The sequence below is a fragment of the Malaclemys terrapin genome, chromosome 10 (assembly GCF_027887155.1).
Source record: "Malaclemys terrapin pileata isolate rMalTer1 chromosome 10, rMalTer1.hap1, whole genome shotgun sequence".
Classification (NCBI taxonomy): Eukaryota; Metazoa; Chordata; order Testudines; family Emydidae; genus Malaclemys; species Malaclemys terrapin.
Genome location: NC_071514.1, coordinates 37,979,383 through 37,999,604, shown reverse-complemented (window position 1 = coordinate 37,999,604; position 20,222 = coordinate 37,979,383). Strand labels below are relative to the sequence as shown.

Below are 20,222 nucleotides of genomic sequence, written 5' to 3'. Positions count from 1 at the left end.
TTGTTCCTTGTTTGTATCTGTGCAAAGGACAGGAAAATCAAGCTCTAGATCTGTAGGTTTTTGTTATAACAATAATTATTAAAATTATTAACTTATAATAAGGGAATTGGCAGTGTGTCCTTGTGGCTAGTGCACGGGACTAGGACTCAGGAGACCTGGTTCTATTCCCATCTCTGCTACTGGCCTGCTGGGAGAGTTTACACAAGTCACTTCACCATCCGTGCCTCAGTTTCTCCATCTGTAAAATGGGGATAACCATACTGACCTCCTTTGTAAAGCCGGTTGATATCTACTGATGAAAAGCTAGGTATTATCCGCCTCAGCTCTGAACACCCCTGAATGCTGGAAGTGCTCAGATCCAGCTGCGTATGAGGCCCTCTGATGTTCAGGAAGATAAATGCCCCCCATTGACAAGAAACCCAGCTCCCGGGGCCAGCTGTGCTGGCTGCCTGTAGAGGGCAGCCTGTGACCTAGCTGGGCTCCCCGCTGCCTGGCTCTGTGTTCGCCTGAAGACTTTTTAAACTTTCGAGCTTCGCCTCCCTCCCTTGCGTCATGGAAAAGGCTGGAGTGTGAGAGGGACCCAGCTGTGGAGCGGGGCAGAGGCATCCAGGGGTACGTGGGGGGCAGAGCAAACAGGGAAAGGGGGAGCCCCTAGGCTACAACAGGCAACTCCCCAAAACTTACAGCGGGCACCCCAAAACGGCAGGCGCAGGAAGGAATCAACAAGGAAAACTGAGCGGGACCTGGGAGCGCAGAGCCGGGAGGAGGAGCCCAGAGACTGGGGCTTCTCCTGCATAAGCGCCCTGCGCAAGAACGGCGGAGGCCGGGATCATCTTGTGCGCGCAGAGCTTTGGCTGGAGCTGATCCCGGCCGGCGGCTCGGCAAGATGGAGTGAAGGGAGGAGAGCTCTGCCGGAGGTGACCGGTCCTTGCCCCCGGAGAAGGGGGTCTGAAGGGGCACGTGTAGCTATTTGGGCCTCCAGGTCTCCCTGCAAGCCGCAGCTCCCCAGCAGCCAGGACTGGGGCCAGAGCAGAGATCTTTTCGCCCAGCACAGCCTGGAGAAGTGTGTCCCCTGGCTTTATCCCTCTCTCCAAACGGAAGTGCCTCTGTTTTGCTGAATTCTTCAGGCAGCTTCCTCCCCCTCCCCGCTCCCCTCTTCACCCCCGGACACAAGAAAACGGAATCGCATCCCCACCCCACTCCCCTGCAATCACTGGGAATTGGGAAACTTCATTGTTGTTGCACCCCAAAATCTGCAGGGAGTGCTCCGAAGGAGGGATCCAGTGGATCGCTGCTTCCCTTGCCTGACGCTTTGGCTCTTCATCTTGGAAACACTGCAGCGTTTGGAAGGAACTTCGGTGGGTTTTGTGTGCAGCTCGTTTGAAGAGAAGGGAATTTGCCACATTTTTGATGGTTGGTTTTTGTTCCTCTCCAAAGGGCTGGATCATTATTTGCTCTGACTGTATCAATTTCAGGGCGCAGAGAGGAACTGGCCAGGAAATAATCCCAACAAAAGAAACCCATTTGTCAAACAGTTTTCAGACGGAATCAATGGATCTGACTCTAAAATCTTTCAGCCCTCATCAGGGACTTGTCTAACTTTGTGTCGGTGGGTGAGTGGCAAATCCTTCCCTTTTTACTTGGCACTTGTCAATTTGGGTTGTAAAAGTGATTTAAAGATTCCCTATCCCGGAAGAGCTCAGTTACTTCTCTTTTTGTCTCCGTTTTTAAACTTCGCGTGAACTTTTAACATCTTCTTGAAGAGGGTGGGTTTTTTTAGGCGGCTGTGTTGTTATTGCTGTGTGAGAGGCGTGACACATTCAATCTTGGATTGCTTTTTGGCTTTTTAGTTTCCTCCACCCCCTTGGAGGTTTGTGGATTTCAAAAAATCAGCCCCATCAGGAATTGCAAAATATTTGTGTTGGGATCATTTAAGGTTGTGCTTTTGTTTTGTTTTGCCTTTTTTTAAAGGTATTTTTCAAGCACTGTGATTCTGAATTGCACTGGATATGCTTTTTGGAAGATGGGCCAAGGTTTATATTTTTTTTCTTAATCCTTAAAAAAAAGAATTCCAGAAAAAAAAGAAGGGATTTCTGATTTCTTGCATTCGATCAAGATTATTTTGGGAATATTTTTAATGTAAATTCAAGCAGGAAAGGTGGACAGCACAGGGACAGACTGACAGCTAGATAAAATCTATATGGAGCTGACAATTTTATGGATGTGTGTCCATCTGACTGAGGCCTATATCACCTAAACGGAGGGTGCAAAACATGTTTGATTGCCCTAGGAATGCCATTTTTAGCCAATGAATTTATACTGCAGTGTGAATGTATAGGCCTTGAAGTTACAAAAATTTAGAAAAAAATATAAACATATATATTTTTGTTACTTCAAGGTGAATTCAACTAAACTTTTTTCCACATCACTGTTACAGATTATAAACCGGTGTTTTACAGATTATAAATCGGTGTCTCTGACTGTTGAAGCATCTGAGGTGTTGGTTTAGTGGTGGTGCTGTGGGGTGTCAAGTTATATAGTCCTCCAGGGAGCAGTCATGGCGTTGAAAGCCAGAGCACTTTACAACTTCCAGAGTGAAAACAAAGAAGAGATCAGCATCCAGGAGAATGAGGAGCTGGTGATCTTCAGCGAAAACTCCCTGGACGGGTGGCTGCAGGGCAAGAACAGCCGAGGAGAAACTGGCATCTTCCCTGCCTCTTACGTCGAGATCCTCAGGTCCCGGTCGAGCTCCAGTTATACAGACTATTCAAACAGTCCAGCCAGCTCCCCTGGGAATGAGTCCTTCTACATGCCCCCTTCCAACACCAACACCTCCCATCAGGGCAGCTTTGAGGATGATGATGATGATGACTGGGATGACTGGGACGATGGCTGCACAGTGGTGGAAGAGCCACGGGGCAGCCCTGGCACCAATGGGCACCCCTCCCCTAACCTGCAGTACCCTGCAGCATACCCCAACCAGAATGCTGGCTATCGTCCCAAGCCAGCCTTGGAGAGGCAGGACAGCATCAGTTCCTCCAAGAGGGGCAGCGTGGTGGGGCGGAACCTCAACCGCTTCTCCTGTTTCGTCCGCTCTGGGGTGGAGGCCTTTATCCTGGGAGATGTGCCCATGATGTCCAAGATTGCTGAGACCTACTCCATCGAGATGGGTCCCAAGGGCCCCCAGTGGAAGGCCAACCCACACCCTTTCATCTGCTCTGTGGAGGAGCCCACCAAGCAAACGAAATTCAAGGGCATCAAGAGCTACATCTCCTACAAGCTGACCCCTAGCAGCATCAATGCGCCGGTCTATCGGCGGTACAAGCACTTTGACTGGCTATACAACCGCCTGCTGAACAAGTTCACAGTGATCTCGGTTCCACACCTGCCCGAGAAGCAGGCCACTGGGCGCTTCGAGGAGGACTTCATCGAGAAGCGCAAGCGGAGGCTGATCTTGTGGATGGACCACATGACCAGCCACCCTGTGCTGTCCCAGTATGAGGGCTTCCAGCACTTCCTCACTTGCCGCGATGACAAGCAGTGGAAGATGGGCAAGCGGCGGGCAGAGAAGGATGAGATGGTGGGGGCCAGCTTCCTGCTGACCTTCCAGATCCCCACAGAGCACCAGGACCTGCAGGATGTGGAAGACCGGGTGGACTCGTTCAAGGCCTTCAGCAAGAAGATGGACGACAGCGTCTTGCAACTGACCAACATGGCCTCGGAGCTAGTGCGCAAGCATGTGGGGGGGTTCCGGAAGGAGTTCCAGAAGCTGGGCAACGCTTTCCAAGCCATCAGCTACTCCTTCCAGATGGACCCACCCTACAGTTCGGATGCGCTCAACAATGCCATCTCGCACACAGGCAAGACGTACGAGACCGTTGGGGAGATGTTTGCCGAGCAGCCCAAGAACGACCTTTTCCTCATGCTGGATACTCTCTCCTTGTACCAAGGGCTCCTCTCCAACTTCCCAGACATCATTCACCTTCAGAAAGGTAAGTCATGCCCAGGCGCAGCTTTCTTTGGGCCTCAGTTGCTGCCATGATTAGCCTGTCTCAGGAGACTGCCCCAGGGACAGGCAACATTTGGCTGTTTAATGGAGGTGGCCTTCTCCTGAAGGTGGAGCAGGATTGGACTAAATTTCCTTGGGGATAATCTGGGGTGGTCTCCCAAGACAGGAGGTAGGCAGCCTCTTATAGAAGTTTCACGGTATTTTGTCTTTCAAAGTGCTGTGCCCCCATTAACTGATTCAACCTCCTGTTAGTCCTGGGAGGCAGGTGCACATAATTACTCTAATTTTGCAGCCGGGGAACCTGAGAACAATTAAATTGGGGTCCAAGGTTTCAACAGGGACCTGGAATTTTAGGTGCTTCATTTTTCTGGGTGCCAAGTTTGGAAAGCTCCAGAGCCTGATTTTCAGAGGACCTTAGTATCCCCTGCCCCTGGGACTGCAGCTGGAGTCGTGGATGCTCCGTACTCTGCAAGTCGCTGAGGTATCTAAAGTGGAACAGTTAATATTAGAGGCGACTTTAGGAAATGTGGGCTTAAGTGACTTCCCCAAGGCACACAGTGAGTCAGTGGCAGAGCTCAAGTATTGTTTTTCCCAGCCTCATATTCAGTCTCTTAGACCATGCTGCCTCTGGAAAGGGTTGTTTGAATCTCTGGGACCAGGATATGGGCCAGGATCTGCCTTATGCACAAGTCAGATGTGCTGCTGTTTAATGCCCTATATTTCTTCGCATTCCATGTGACCACCTGACATTTTACCTGACTCTGGCTGTGGCACCCGATTTCCCTCCCGCTGACTCACACTTAGAAGAGGAAGCAGAGTGCATTTTGACAGCCCTGTGATTGGTTCCTCGCTGGGGAGTCCAGTCCTGACAGAGACTTTCTTGAATGAACCCTGCTTAGGAATCACCTCATGACCAGGACCAGCCAGCTCCTCCTCCTCCTTTCTTATCTCCTTCATTAAGATAATGAGACCCTGATTAAGTATCCTCAATCTCTCCAGTAATGTGTGGAAAGGAAATCTAGTGACAGATAAATCCCTGTTTCCCCATACTGGCAGAGCTGACTGTGATGCATTTGTATTCGCCATGCTGGTTGCAAGGAGCAGCCCAGGGCACCTTCTGCAGGTGGCTAGGATCATGTTTGCTCTGAGCCTACACAGCCTTTTGCTTCTAGGGAAGCCCAAGGCCTCTGTTAGCTCCTCTCAGAGAGCCTCAGAACACCAGAGAGCAAGACCTCTTGGAAATTCATTGCTCCATGTCTGCCAGTGCAGAGCCAGGCTGCCCTGTTGGGCCAGAGAGCTGGAGAATCTTGTTTTATCCCAGAAGAGGACAGAGAGTGCCCAGGAAACAGGAGATGATAATTGGCGAGGTGGGAGTAGCATGGCCAGCACAAAGTCTTGGCATGCTGTTTGTCAGAGTAGCTGGCGTCAGAGTCCTGGTGAGGCCTGGATTCCTGAACACACTGTTTGTGTCTGTGTTTGGCTAGCAGCAGAGTTGTGAGAATCACTATAGAGAGTCGTGCACTTGAGGAAAAGCAGTCCCTTAATCTCAGAAGTCCTACTGCTTGTGCCAAGCTCCCTCCTCTAATCATATGTGGCCTGGCGAAAGTGAGACATTTGGGTGTTTTGGGGACACGTGGCAAAATAAGAGGTACTGCATTGTAAACCACTCCAGGAGGCCCAGGGTGGAGGTGCTGCAGGAACAAAATGCCCGCTCAAGAGAAAACAGCCTTGTCGGTCACAGAGGGATAGATTTCCAAAAGCACAGGAACCTAACTCCCACTGGAGAAAAATCTACCCAGAGACTCTTTGTCTTCCTTCGGGGTTGCCAGCCCCACTAACTTGCATTTCCATCCAAGGGGGGGAAGCTGGCAAGAGGATCCAGCTCTGATTTCACTCCAGGGCAAATATTTTGCCAGTGAAAGGTACAGGCAGGAAGACTGGGCTGTTAGATGCTTTTCTACAATGCCATTGTATGTATCCAGGAAGCCATAGTACGGACAGAAGGGCTGCGGTTTAGGGGTGGGATCTGGTTTATCTTACCAGAATGGTGAGTCACACCTGGCTTGCAGGTAAAAAAATGCTTCTGTGTTCATGAGGAAGTGTCCTGCTAAATGCTGAGAGCCACCCTTAAACTGAGGCCTGGTCTACATTTCAGGGTTAGGTCGACGTAAGCTGCCTTGCATTGACCTAGTTGTGCCGATTTCGTAACACCACCTTCCCAAACGGCATTGAGGCGCGGTCGACGTAATTAGGTAGATGCAGTGTCAGTATAGACACTGCTTTGCTTACATTGACTGTTACTGGCTTTCAGGAGCTGTCCCACAATGCCCCACATTGACAAAACAATCGACACAAGCGCTCATGGTGCGGACGTGCACGGCCGACACAAGCAGCCAAGTCCCCACACAAGTGATTTAATAACTGCAGTGGCAGTATGCCGACGTAAGTCAGGTCGACAACATTCTGTAGTGTAGACGTGGCCTCAGAAGAACCTTGCTACTGCAAGTAGCTCCATTGGAATGAATGGCACTACTAATGGAGTAAAGTGCTACTCTTTGTGTGTGAGGATGGCAGAATCTATTCCTAGGAGAGCAGCTGCCACCACCCAGAGAACCTGGATAATAGTTTTCAGCTAGAAACAATTCTTCTTAAACCTTGGGAGCCAAATTCCTCTCGGGTGTCACTCAGCTGCCTTCCCTGCACTTACCCCAAGATGGAATTTAACCTTCAAGATTTTCTATATTTCTTTCCACTCATTCTTTATTACTAAGGACTTTTGTATGAAAGTAGGGCCCAGAATCTGCCCTGAGCGAGGCTTGTGTCTGTAACCCAGGGCAGGGTTTGGCTTAGATTAGAACCTTTGTTTCTAAAGAGAGCTTCTGTTCCTGCTACATCCTGATCAGGAGTCATAATCCTGTGACATCATATTAACTTCCACCCGCAGCCTACTGTGCTGTCACAGAGGACTCTAACCTCAGGTCAGGCGCACGCAGCTGGCCTTGATAGAAAGACTTAGGAAAGAGAGATTCTGTTTTCATGCAAATGGACTTCGAGCTCAAGAATGGGGGAGAGGAATGCGGCAAACAGCCGAGCAGAATTCCTTCTCACAGAATTAAAAAAAAATAGAAACCGCCTTTCCCACAAGCATCAGCTACTCCCCCAAAGCCTTGTCTAGATGGTGACTTTTGTTCATGGTGTCAGGTGAGCTAGTTAATTTCTAGTGAACTTGAGTGTAAATGCTAAATTAGTTATTCCACAAAAAGTGTTCCTGGTTGTGGCTCACTTTACGGCTCGTTCTGACTTTCAGACCTGTCTCTCTGTCTGTATCATTTTTTCTTTGACCCTCCCTGAGCCTTAGGGTGAATCATGCCCAAGATTAAACATAGGTGGAGTGCCATCATTTACATTTACACTCATGTTAGAGCTTGTCTAGATGAGAAAGTTGCAGCAAGTGAATTTATGGTGTATTTAAAACCGATTTAGTTAAACTGGTGCAAAAGGCTATGTGGATGCTCTTATTTTGGCTTAAACCAGGGTTATTTTGATTTAACTCAAGTCAGTTAGGAACAGCTTTAAGCTAAACTGCAATAAGCCACCTTAAACCAAAATTAGAGGGTTCACTCAGGGGGTTGCACTCATTTAAATCAATCTGAAAACTGATTTCAGTGAAACTATTGCAACTTCTGCATGTGGATAAGGCCTCAGTTAAACTGATACAACTTCTGTGTATGGACAAGGCCTTAGTTAGCTCAAGTGAATTGGTGATCAGTTAAACAGAGCTACAACATGACCAAACATTTTAAGCTAGGCAAGGCCTAAAAGTCAGAAATCAGAGAGGGAAAAGCTCTGCCTATTAGTTCAACCCTCAGAAACTAAAGCGCAATTGAAAGAGGACTCTTGTACCTGCCCGTGAAGCAGCTAGTTGACTGTCATCCCTTTGGGGCTGGGACTGACTTTTTGTTATATGCACGTACAGCGCCTAGTGCAATGGGGTCCTGATCAGGGCATCAAGATACTCCTGTGATATAAATAACGAAGTGCCTTGTGAAGCCCATCTTGACTTACCTCAGACACAGAGCAATATCCTTTGCCATCACTGCATTTTAAAATCAAGGCTGGTTCATTGCTAAGAATGAGTCTGATTCTTCTAGTTTGCAGTAAGCTACCCTACTGCAAAGTGAGGGTGAAACACGATCATCTTGATTTGGCAGCACTTTACACTAGGGCTGGTTGGAAATTTTTAATCATGTCTTTTTTTTTTTTTTTTTTTTACAAAAAATTGCCATTTTGGTTGAAATTAACATGTTTTGAAAAATGTGTCATTTTGACAAAATTTTCTTTAGAAAGAAATGAAATGAAGGTTCTCAAAATGTCTCATTTTGACATATCCAGAACGGTCCATTTCAGTTGTTCATTTTGAAACAAAATTCATTATTTTTCATACCTAAAAAAAAAATTAACGGTTGAAATTGGAAGGAAATATTTTGATTGTATCGAAAGGAAACATTTCTGTTGACGCCAAAATAATTTTTTGAGGGGGATTTTGTTTCATAGGAAATATTTAGTTTGTTGTCCATTTTAGAATGGGGGGGAAAATTGAAATTGTGAAATTTCCTACAAAACATAAATTCTGGTTCCTGCTGAGCTCTGCATTATACCCACTTTGCACAATAAGCCAGCGGAGAGTAAGGCCCAGAGTTCATTGAAAATTTACCCTTTTATTCTTTTCGTAAACAGACTTAGATTTTTCGAATCCATTTGCAAGTGGGGATTTTTTGAACAGGCTGTGCATACACGTGGCTTGTTTGTAAGTTGTTCCCTTTGACTAATCATGGTGTTTGGTCACATGGGATTGTTTCTGCTCCCCTGATCAGAAGGACTGAAACTTCTTAAACGGGAGTACAGCACCAAGGATCGGCAACACATCCATGGTAAAAATTTTGAGGTCCGTGGGGCGCTCACCTCAGGCAGCTCCCCGCAAGTGGCTTCCTGTCCCTGCTTTTGCGTGGCCAGGCGCCATGTGGCTCTGCAGGCACGCTGCCTCCGTCCCCCCTCCCCGAGCACTGACTCTGAGGCTCCCAGCCCATTGGTCAGGAACCGCAGGCAATGGGAGCTGTGAGGGCAGCACCTGTGGACGGGGCAGCACGCAGAGCTGCCTGGCCGTGCCTCCGTGTAGGAGCCAGAGGGGGGACATGCTGCTGCTTCCAGGAGCTGCTGGAGGAAAGCACTGCATGGAACCTGCATACACACTCCTGCGCCCCACCCCCCTACCCCAGCCCTGATACCCCTTGGTCCCATCCCAGAGCACCCTCCTACACCCCAAACCCCTCATCCACAGCACCACCCCAGAGCCTGCACACCTCCAGCTGGAGCCCTCACACCCCACTACATCCCAACCCCCTGCTCCAGCCTGGAGCCCCCTCCCACACCCTGAACCCCTCATTTCTGGCCCCACCCCAGAACCCACACCCCAACCCCCTGCCTCAGCTGGGATCCCCCTTCCACCTCCCCGCCAATGTCCATCACTAAGTCCGGTAATTTTGTAAAGTGTCCGTCGTGCAACATGGTGATGCTGACCCCTGTACAGCGCACAACTATCAGTGAATTACTAATGACCCCGTTCCCATGCAAATAACTGTATTTACAGGACGAGCACCCAATCCGTTAACATTCATGCAAATGGAATCTCATTCACAGAGCGTTTACAAATACGGAATAATAAGGGCAGACAAACAAGGTCAAACCGTTTAGCCATTGGGCAGGCTAATGGAGGTTCACGCATTCTCCTTTACAGTATTCCTCCAGGTTCATTGGAAACAAAGGATACACTGGGAAATGGCGGTGATTCTGTGTGCGTGTATTGCTGCTTGGGAAGGATTTCCCTATTTGTCTGAGGAGACTAGGATCTTCCAGATAATTCTTGCTCTTGGTTGGGGACAAGGTGGAAATGATCTTTAGGGACCTAACACATCTCCCAGTCTAAGGAGTTTGGGGGGGGGGGGGATTGTCTTTGTTATCAGGTCACTGGCCCCTGTGCTGAAGTCGCTCCACCTCAGTTTCCCCAATGGGGTTTTCAGCCTATTCTGGTGGCTCCGCTCTCTGTCCATTTCACTATGAAAGTTCAAACACTGGCAACCTCGCCCCATGCTCCCTTGCTCCTGGAGTAGAAGAGTCTAAAGTCACAGTCCCCAAATAATCACAAAATAAAGGAAGCTTTGTCCTAGTTCTCAGTCCCTCTGAGGTTAATGGGCCACCTGCCCATGGTGGAGCTCTCAGATCCCACCCTTCCCCTCAGGTGAGGCACCCCCTACTGTGGCATCAGCAGGGCTCTATTAAACCTAAGTAGTCCAGTGTCTGGCCTGCCTTCCCTCCAGGGAGGCTCTGACCAGCCACAGTCCTGTCCGGTTCCTGGCTTCTCTCCCCGTAGCAAGTCGACGACTCACTCTCACAGCACCTCTTGCTGGTTGTTCTGGGAATTAGGTCTCCAGCTCCAGAGCACCCTCTGCTGGCCGATGTCCCACTTGCCACAGGCCCCCGTGTCCCTCCCAGACCACGGTGCCCCTTCCCTCAGGGTTCTGCCCTCTGCAGTCTCTGGGTTTCCCTTTCCCAGGGAATCCCCAACCCTCTATCCCCACCTTGCCTCAGTGGCTACTGCTAGTCATCATCTAGCCCCTGCTCACTGGGGCAGACTGCAGTCTATAAATCACTGATCATCAGCAAGGGGGGTTTGGACCTGCTGCCTTTGCCTACCCTGGGCTGCACGTCTGCAACCGCAGTACCTGCTCTGGGCCTTCAGCAAGGCCTGCAGCCTGGGGGTTTCCCAGGCTGGAGCTCCCCAGCTCCTCTGGCCTTCCCCCAGCCCTGCTCCACCTCAGGTACCCTGTTCAGCTCCCAGGCAGCCAAGTCCTTCTCTCTCCACCACTAGAGAGAGAGACTGTTAGTAGCTGCCTCACAGCCCTTTTATAGGGCCAGCTGTGGCCTGATTGGGGCATGGCTGCAGCTGTGGCTGCTTCTCCAATCAGCCTACCTTATTGGCTCCCCAGAGCAGCCCTTTCTCAGGACTGTTTTAACCCCTTCAGGAGTTGGGGTAACCCCAGGGTGGGGTAACTACCCCGCTACACTCCCCAAGTGAGAACACTTGGTTTTCTGCTCTCCTTCCTAGGTAGCTATACCTGAGCAAGCCGTCCCCTTTCATCCTCTTCCTATAGGCCTGACACCCACTGTAGGGGTAGCAGGTGGTGCTGATTGTGCTCACGCCAATTCGTTAACCCTTTCCAGCCCGTGAGAGGTTTGTATACCCCATTACAGTCTTATGCTGAGTGTACCACTCCAGTTACCTAAGGAATTAGGCCATGTCACATGCTCACATTGTCACTGGTTTCTGAGGTGAACACAAAGGTAGTCCAACATCATTCCGGGAGACTTGGTGGGCAAAGCCTCTGGCTCAGTCATGTTCCTAGTAGCAGGGGCTCTGGATAATGCACTCCTAGATGTTGGAAAGGAATTGACTAATCTGGTTATCTAGTCCATCTTCTTTCCGGAACCGCTGGGCAGGGACCCTGTCTGGAGGGTGTTTGGAGGAGCTGGATGGTGTTGGATCTGGTTTGGGGTGACTTAATGAACCTGACTCTGGCTGTAGTTAGATGCCTTCCCTCCAGGGTTGGGTTGAGGCTATTTTTGGGAAAGGGTGGGGAGGTGCTGTGAATCTTTGGATTAATTTAACCTCTGATTCCTGGACAGGCCTGGGTGTAAAATCCTAGTGGAGACAAAGGCACAGGGAGTTGTACCTTGATGAACCATATCTGGGATCAACACTAAGTCCTCCTCCTCCAGCTGGAGTCTACCGCAACTAGCTCCATTGGGGTAAAGACCATAGGGCCATGTCTCCATTACCATTTTACACGGAGATAGCTATCTGCATGTAAAAACGCACTGAGTAAAGGCACAGCCTAATCCCTCCCTCCTTCCACTTGGTATCTAAGTGCCGATGGCCCTCTCTGCAGTATGGCTGGACTCTGCTGGTGGGGCAGGGTGAGTGAGGTGTTTTAACTGGTCATCTGAGGGGGAATGTGAGCCAGGCCCCATGTAGTCTGTGGCAAACTTGCCCTAACTTCTGTGCCAAGGGCCCTGATTCTGTGGTGGTTTAATGTAGCAGGCTGGAAATGCCATGGCAGCCTCAGGTGAATTTCAACACTCATTGGGGAAGAATCTGGGAGCTTTGGCAGTTGAGGAAGGGTTTTTGAATGCAGGATCAGCACTCTAGCTGGCTGTTTCTGCTAAAGTCATCAGCAGTGAAATAGTTAACAATGTTGACATTTAAATGAGCCAGTTCACACTTCTCTGAGCTACTGCTTCAGGCTGTGTGCAGACTCAGCACACTACCCTGCACTGGCTAGGCTAAGCTCTGTTCACCTTTGGAAGGTTTTCTTCACAACTGTAAGGGCCAGAGTCTCAGAGTGAGTTTTTCAAAGCTGCTTAAGGGATTTGGACACCCAATTAAAATTAATGGGAATTGGGCACCCATCCAATTCCCCCTCTCGTGGCTTTGAAAATCTCACCCCCCCCCTTTTTTAATGAAATATGAAATTCTGGAGCACAGTGAGTGGGTTCTGTGGCAAGTTCTGACACTAGGGAGCACTTTGGGTTGCACAGGAGAGGAAGAACAAGCATGACATAAGACATAAGATATGGGGAAACATTGCTTATCCCTTAAGAACAATGCTCCTCAGCAGTACTGGAGGAGCAGTGCAAAGACATACGCAGCATTTTTCACAACTGTATCAAATGCTGTTAGGAGCTGATGTGATTCCCCTGACATCTTACACGAGTTAGATGTCAAACAGGGTCTCAAAAAGCCATGCTTGGTCCTCCTAAGCCTTTAATTCCCAGCAATTCTTGCTCTTTGGGCAGTAGAGATTTTAATTTTTTTTTTGCCTAGGCAAATAGAGAACCCATGGAAGTTCATGATAGCAATTGCTAGAGCCAAGCATAGGACACACAGGTGCTGTGCAAGCTACCTTCACACAGCTCTGCCAATACATCTGAATCCTGACCTTTCAGTCCTCCTGCTCTGGGACCCCACAGAACTCCACCAGTGCATCATCATTCTGACATGCAGTTCCTGCTATTCAGTTCTTGGCACAGCTCTGCTAATGCACCTTGGTGTTGACTAAGCAGCCTGTGCTGATCTTCTTCTGGTCTCTCCTGCCCTGGTCTATTTATTATAACAAACTGTTTGGTGCTTTTGTGGTAATTGTTATTTATATAGTGCCACAGGTGAAGTGTGTCAAAACATAAGACTGGTTCCTGCTTTGAGGATCTTAGTCACATGTGCATGTTTATGGGAATACATAATAATAAAGACACAGCAGGTACAAAACAGCAGAATTCACAACACACAGGACTTCAATGTCCTTTGACTTTCACTGGTGTAAATCAGCAGTAGCTCCACTGAAATCAATGGAGTTAACCTGGTGTAAAATTGGTACAAGTGGTTGTCCACATGAGAAAGTTGCACTAGTTTATCTTAAATAGGTTTTTAAACCAGTTACATTAAACTGATGCAAACTCCTTCCTCTGTGCATGATCTTATTTTGGTTTATGAGTGACTTATATCAGCAGAGTTTGATATGATTGGGAATAGGTTTAAACAGTCCCTGAGAGGCCCACCCGAATGGTGGGATCTAGCAGAAAAGCCTGTTGTGATATGGACAAACTTCCGCTATGGACAATGGTGAATCTACTGTATTTAGAGTAGGCGACCTAATCTATGTTTGAACCTGGCACTTGGGAGACGAAAGGTTGTTGCGGACTTTGGGCCTGCTGTACCCGTTGATCACACTGCATATGCGGGGGATGCTGCACTGCTATAGAGATTGTCCTTCAGAGGAGAATTTGGCTTGATGCTGGAATTACTGAGTGAGAGTCTCTGGCCTGTGCTATGCAGGAGATCAGATGAGATGATCATAATGGTTCCTTCTGGCCTTAAAATCCATGAATCTATGATCTGGGGTCTGTTCTATCCTTCTGTGGTGGCTGTCCAGGAGGAAGATAAGTGCCCCGTGTCATTTTGCAATAAGAGGAAGAAGCAGCAGGAGTATCCTTCTTTCCCATCCCTCCTGCCACAGATCCAAAGGTGCATAAGCTATTGCTATGTGCAGATCTTACCTTTGTGGTCACTGCACTACTAGAACTGAACCCTTTGCTTTGTCGGGTGTCTTGAGATCTCTAAGACACTGTATAAAACCTCATGCTCCTTCCTTCTGTTAATCTATTGCCACTTCTAGCAGCTTTGAAGTTCTGGGTCGCTACAATGTAGATTTATTCCTAGTCTATGATAATTGAATAATAGGCCCTTATGTAGCTCACTTCATCAGTAGTTCTCCAAGCACTTTTTACAAAGGTGAGTAAGAATGATTATCCCCTCTTCACACGTAGGTACAGTAAATAGATGTTAGGTGACCTGCTGAAGGTTACACAGCAAGACAGTGGGAAAACTGGAGACGGAGCACAGGTCTTTTGATAATCAACCTGATGCACTATGTACTGGATGGTGCAGGATACACTAAAGCCCCATGTATGTTCTGAAAGCAGTGGGCTGTTAAACCTGGTAGTGACACAGCCATGTTCTAACACACGTCGATCTAGCCACGTGGCAGAGCCAAACTGTGTCATACCCTGATGAAAATGTAGCCTCCGTCTGATCCACAAAAGCCAGAGCAAACGGTGCTAGAGTACTGTGCTTCTCTAAAGCACACAGGGCCTTCAGTGGATCCATTCCTTCTCTTATGCAGGGAGCAATGCTTACTCAGAGATTGCCCCCCAGGGTGTGATTCCCAGCACTGCTGTCCAGAGTTCTCTGTGGAATGTTTGAGTGCGCTGGTGCCTTCCCAGTGCCTTGGCTGTATAGTGAAGCGACACTCAGGGCCTTGGATTGATGCAGTTTTTCCAGCTGCCTGTTTTCATTCAGTCCCGTGTAGTCAGATATTTGGGAGACTGGAAAGGACTAAGGATGAAGGGGGAGGGCATCATTCGTGTGGCTTGGCAGAGGGAGTGCTGGATTTTTCCAGGACCATAGGAATGTGTAGGTATTAGTAGGTATGTGAACCAGAAGGGAAAGACCTGGTTCTACAGCTAAGGGGGAACAGAACCAGGCCATGGTGCATCTGTAGCTCTCCTGCTGGTCACAATGAGTGTTTGTCTCTCTCTTGGGATGCTGGGGTGGAAGAGGAGGACACGGTATAGCTTGGAGAGAGGGAGCGCTGGGACACGCTATTTACATCTTACTAACCCTTGGTGTCTCATTTCTCTCCCCCTCGCAGGAGCCTTTGCCAAGGTGAAGGAGAGCCAGCGGATGAGTGACGAGGGGAAGATGGATCAGGAGGAGGCAGATGGGATTCGGAAGCGCTGCCGCGTGGTTGGCTTTTCCCTCCAGGCAGAGATGAACCACTTCCATGAGCGGCGCATAGCAGACTTTAAGAAAATGATGCAGTCCTACCTGAAACAACAGATCATCTTCTACCAGAGAGTCAGCCAGCAGCTGGAAAAGACTTTACGCATGTATGACAACCTCTAATGCCTTCCACACCTGATGCATCTGCTTCCCACAGTCCATCTGGACTTGCGTGGTTCGTTCCTTGGAACCCTGCAGACGTACCTGTTTTAAGTGGACTGAGAACAAATGGAAACTCATGACACTAGTGAGCAAATTCCATTTGGCTTTTCCCCATTTTCCTGGAACTAATTTGCAGAGATATGCAGGAAAGTGTTACACTTGTGTCTTCCGGCTGACCATTCCACTTCTTTTTCTGATAGATGGACCCCCCCACTTCCCTTCCATCTTCCAGAGTTTACAGGCAGGACATAGGTACTTTTCACAAGCGAAATGGACACTGACTCTATGATGCTCACGTTCTCTGCAATAAGCTTTAGCTTCTGAAACGTTTCCCTAGAGTAGGGAGGTTAATACACTACATCCAAAGTAGAGTTGGTCAAAAGTTTACACACAGAAAGCTTTTTGACGGGGAAAAAAAGGCCTTTATTCAAAACTGGAACTTTTTTTTTTAATTGTCATAATTTTCCATTTTTCACAAAAGTTTCTGTGAGATTTTTTACCAATAATTTTTTACTAGGAACCAGTATGGAAATTGGGACTGAAATCTTTATTGACTGTGTCTGTTTACCAAAAATGTTCCATAGTGCTTTCAATAAAAGGTTGAATAAACAAATATCGGCAAAACTTTTGTGGAAAATGGGCCCATTTCAACCCCCCTGAAATAGAACCAGTTGTGAAATTTCCTGCACAACTGTTTTTCCAGCTTTTTGACCAGCTCTAGCAATAAGGTAGTTGGCATTGGAGTGCTAATGTTCAGACTGACTCCTGGAAATTCCACATGAGCTGTAGCTTGGTTGCCCTCCAGTCATATTCAACCCTAGGAGTGTAATAACCCTGGACTGACCTGCTCTCAGAATAAGAAAGCAACATAGCAAATGCCCCAGGAAAGATCATTCTGCCTCCAGAGTGAGGAAGGTTATGGAGCCATCTCAGTGTTGTTTCTACATGGCTCAGTCCCAAGAGAGAACAGGTGAATGTTGGGGCAGGACTGTGCGCATGGTACAAAATAATGTCCCCTCCCCAATTCTCTCGCCACAGTCCCCACCCCAGAATCCACTGGGACTGAGACTCATCTCACACAGGCTTTACTCTGACATGCCTTCAATGGAGTCACCCCTGGTTTACAGCGGGGAGGGCAGAATCAGGCCCACTATCTCTAAGTTGCTGCATTTGATGTTATTTGAGTCAGGTTTAAAGCACCAAAAGCAAAGAATTCTTTATCGGTCTTGGTAAGAGAGTTTGGGCCAAATTCTGCCCTTGGTTGCACCAGGATAAATTTGGAGTAATTTAATTGTAGTCACTGGATTTACACTGATGTAACCGAGAGCTGAATTTAGACCGGTGTCCCCTTATCTTCTGCTCCCGCACCTCCTCTGAGCCCTTCATCCCCAGCTGGAGTTGCCTTCCCAGCCATTCATGCAAGGATGAAGCTTCCCGGAGTCAGATTGGCCATGACACCATCCTCCCTGCCTGTTCCTTACCTCTTCCCTGGCACTATGGTCTGGGACATACCCTTAGGACATCAAGATGGCTCAACAAGTCCCTCTTGGTTGTATGAAACACATCCAGTCCCTGGTGACTCAAGATGCCTTAGCTTTCCTTTCCCCAGAGGAACTTTGCAGCTACTTTCCAGGGATGCCAGCAGGTGATGGCCATTCCCCCCCAGCACTGGGCTGCGACACTCCTGCCAGAAGACGAGTCCTGCTAGCCTCACTCTTGCAACAGGCCTCATTCCCACTTAAGAGCAGCAACACTAACCCTGTTAGATGAGTGCTGGAGGCCGAGGTGCTCAAATGTTTTGGTGCCAAGGGCCATGCTGGGGACTTGCCGGGAGCCCTAGGCCTGCATCTCGTCTCATTTTCCACATGCTCCCTTTGTATCGACAATAAATGCAAACAACCGTCACGTTTGCCTGCACTGATATCTTCCCTGAGAGAGAGATACGAGTAGCTCATGGGCTGGATTTACCAGTGCTTGGCCTGGAGCACCGAGAGCGTGTGCAGACTCTACGAGACCTGATAGCTCTGAGGCTGCAGTTCCAGGGTGTTCCTGGGTCCCCCTGGGTTCAGTTGATGCTGGAGAGCTGAGTCTGTACAGCCCTCACTAAAGGCTTCATTTGCAGAGGTGCTGAGTGTCTGCAGCTCTCACTGATTTCAACTGGAGCTCAAGCTGCCTAGCTCTTCGGGCAATCAGGCCTTGAGACCTGTGGAAGGTCTTTTGCTGTGGAAGCCATTCTCCCATGTAGCAGAGCACAGGGGTACAAGCACCTCATCTCCCAGTCAGTGGGGTCCCCTTTATACAGGACCAAGAGTGTCAAAACCACTCTGTGAAGAAGCTGCTACAGTGATGCCAGCCTCCACTCTCCCTCCCCACATTCATTGTGGTAATATGGACCCCACAAAGAGATGCAGAGCAGAGTTGGCCTGTTCTCGGTCGCCCTCCTGGAAAGCCGCATCTATCCATGGCCAAAGAGGTGGTGCAGTTCGGCTCTGAACAGTGGCGACATTTGCAGCTGAGGAGCTTCCACTAGCAGCTGTCACAGGTTTTCCCCCTCCCCCACTTCTTACAATTTTCCCCCTCTGCGTTTCCCTTGTCTTTGAAATACCCTGGTTGGGGGCGGAGTTATCCTTTTGCTGGAGGGGCGGAGCATCGGTGTGGAGCTAACCCTTTGCTGGTGGGGCAGAGCTTGGGGCCAAACAGAAGGAAAGGGGAACTTCAGGCCAGCAAAGAAATGTCCCATGGTGGGAGCAGGAGGTAGTTTTTAATTTTCTTGTCTAAGCAGCAGAATTCCGGGAAGCAGGGGCTATGAGTATAGCTGTAGGTACCTATTACTTCCAGGGAGAATCAATGCGCCATGCGCCACTCCAGAACAGCATGTGGCTTAGGAGGAGACAGGAGAGAGCAGTTACCATGATGCTGCACTGGGAGGCAGACAGGCCTGGCACAAGGCCCTTGTTTTTAAAGGGAAATGTCAAGAATAAATTACAGCAACGAAAGAAAGTTGGGCCTGCTTGGAGTTATTCCCGGGTTAAAAATAGCACTGGGGTCATGTGGTCCAGCAGCGTATTGTTAAAACAATAACATCCCTGGGAATTCAGAGGGGCTGCATCTGGTCCCCATTTGGATTGAGTTCTGCCAGTTCATGTTTTTGCATCCTCTTGACAGTTAGGATTGATCCGAAATTTTCAATAAAAATGAACGTCTTGGTGAGTGCTGTATACTGTGCAGCGAACATGCCCTCATTCCTGCTGCGTCCTCACATCCAGCGATCCCTGGCACTTACATTCTCCACTGCGGGTTGACACCCTTCCTGACTCCTGCAATAGCAGCCTAGTACTAGAGTATAGGGCCTAGCACTCCTACTGGGAGAGGCTGGGATGGAGTTACTGGGTCCCTCCCTAGAGCTGGCACTCCCGCACCGTTCCAGGGACTGGATTGCACTACTGTAGTTCTGAGCCCCCTCCTGCCCCTGCTCTGACAGCATTTCCTGCAGGGAGAGGCTGGGCCTGGAGCAGCTGTGACATAATTCCATAGCAGCTCCGTTTTTCACCCCGGGATCCAGCAGGCTGCCCTTTGCTTTGTGTACTGGCCTTGTGCTGTTAATGCGGTAGGAGGGTTAACAACTTGTTTACCCTCCCAGTTGGCTGCAGAGTTGTGTGAGGTAGTTACTCCGCAGGGGCCGGCTGAAAGCTTTGTCTTTGCCACATGTTGAAACCAGATGTCCCAGACCACGTATTCCAGCCTCCTATTGAATCACATTTTTCATCCTTGCGGGCACACAATGGACAATGGGCTGCTCTCTCCCTCCCTTTGATTCAGAGCGGAGGCCAGAGCAGAGAGCCTGCTACTCCCCGATACAGCACAGACAGTGCAACAATGGAAGAGGAGTGTGAACTGGCCCATCCACAGAAACGTGGGACCCTGGCACGTCATGTCTGCCGGGGCCCCGCCCCTCCCATTTTACTCTGTTCACGCAGACGTCGCAGGCAGTTTGGGGGGCCCGGGGCACTGGCACGATGGTCCCCCGTCTCCGCCCCTCAACCCTGAGCAGGAAGCCAGGCACCGCTCTCCCTGTCACTCAGCCCAGAGACACCAGAGTGGGACGGTGCCCCTCCGTGAGGTCACTGTGCTGGGTGAGCCTGGCCCTGCGGTGCCCTGGAAACCAGCGCTTAGCTCTGCCCTGCCAGGGAAAACCCCTCTGATTCGCTGCTTTCCCCACTGCTCCGCCCCCCCAGGGCAGAGCAGCCAATCAGAGCTGGTGGCAGGAACTGGGCAAAGCTCTCTCCCGCCCCTCAGGAGCTGACACCATTCTCAACAGGAGGGAGGAGGGAGCAGAAGAAGCCTGGCAGCTCAGAGTGGCTCTGCTCCCTCTTCCTCCCTCTTCCCCACTCCTGTGAGTAATGGGTCAGTCCCCTCCTCCGCCTCATCCCAATAGGTCAGTCTGCTCCTCCCCCTCCCTCCCTGCAGCACTCAGCCTGCGCCAGGGGTGAAGAGGTTCCTGGAGCAGCTGCCCCACCCCCAGAGGTGGGGGTGGGGGTGAAGAACCCCTGTGGCTGCAGGAGGCGCAGAAGTGAGACTAGGGGTCAGAACAGATGTGGG

At 49.5% G+C, this 20,222-nt stretch overlaps 1 protein-coding gene across 4 annotated transcripts; it reads left to right on the top strand.

The window, feature by feature from the left end:
* The first annotated feature begins 499 nt into the window (after positions 1–499).
* On the top strand, positions 500–18,841 carry SNX33 (sorting nexin 33). Of its 4 annotated transcripts, none has more exons than XM_054041901.1 (3): positions 500–1,358; positions 2,460–3,992; positions 15,331–18,841. In XM_054041901.1, the coding sequence occupies exons 2-3, from the start codon at positions 2,558–2,560 to the stop codon at positions 15,582–15,584; spliced, it is 1,689 nt and encodes a 562-aa protein (XP_053897876.1). In that variant the 5' UTR covers positions 500–1,358; positions 2,460–2,557; the 3' UTR covers positions 15,585–18,841. The 4 variants fall into 4 exon arrangements, with proteins under 4 accessions (XP_053897876.1, XP_053897875.1, XP_053897873.1 ...); XM_054041900.1 differs by having other exon boundaries at positions 500–1,609; XM_054041898.1 differs by having other exon boundaries at positions 500–1,613.
* Positions 18,842–20,222: the final 1,381 nt, after the last annotated feature.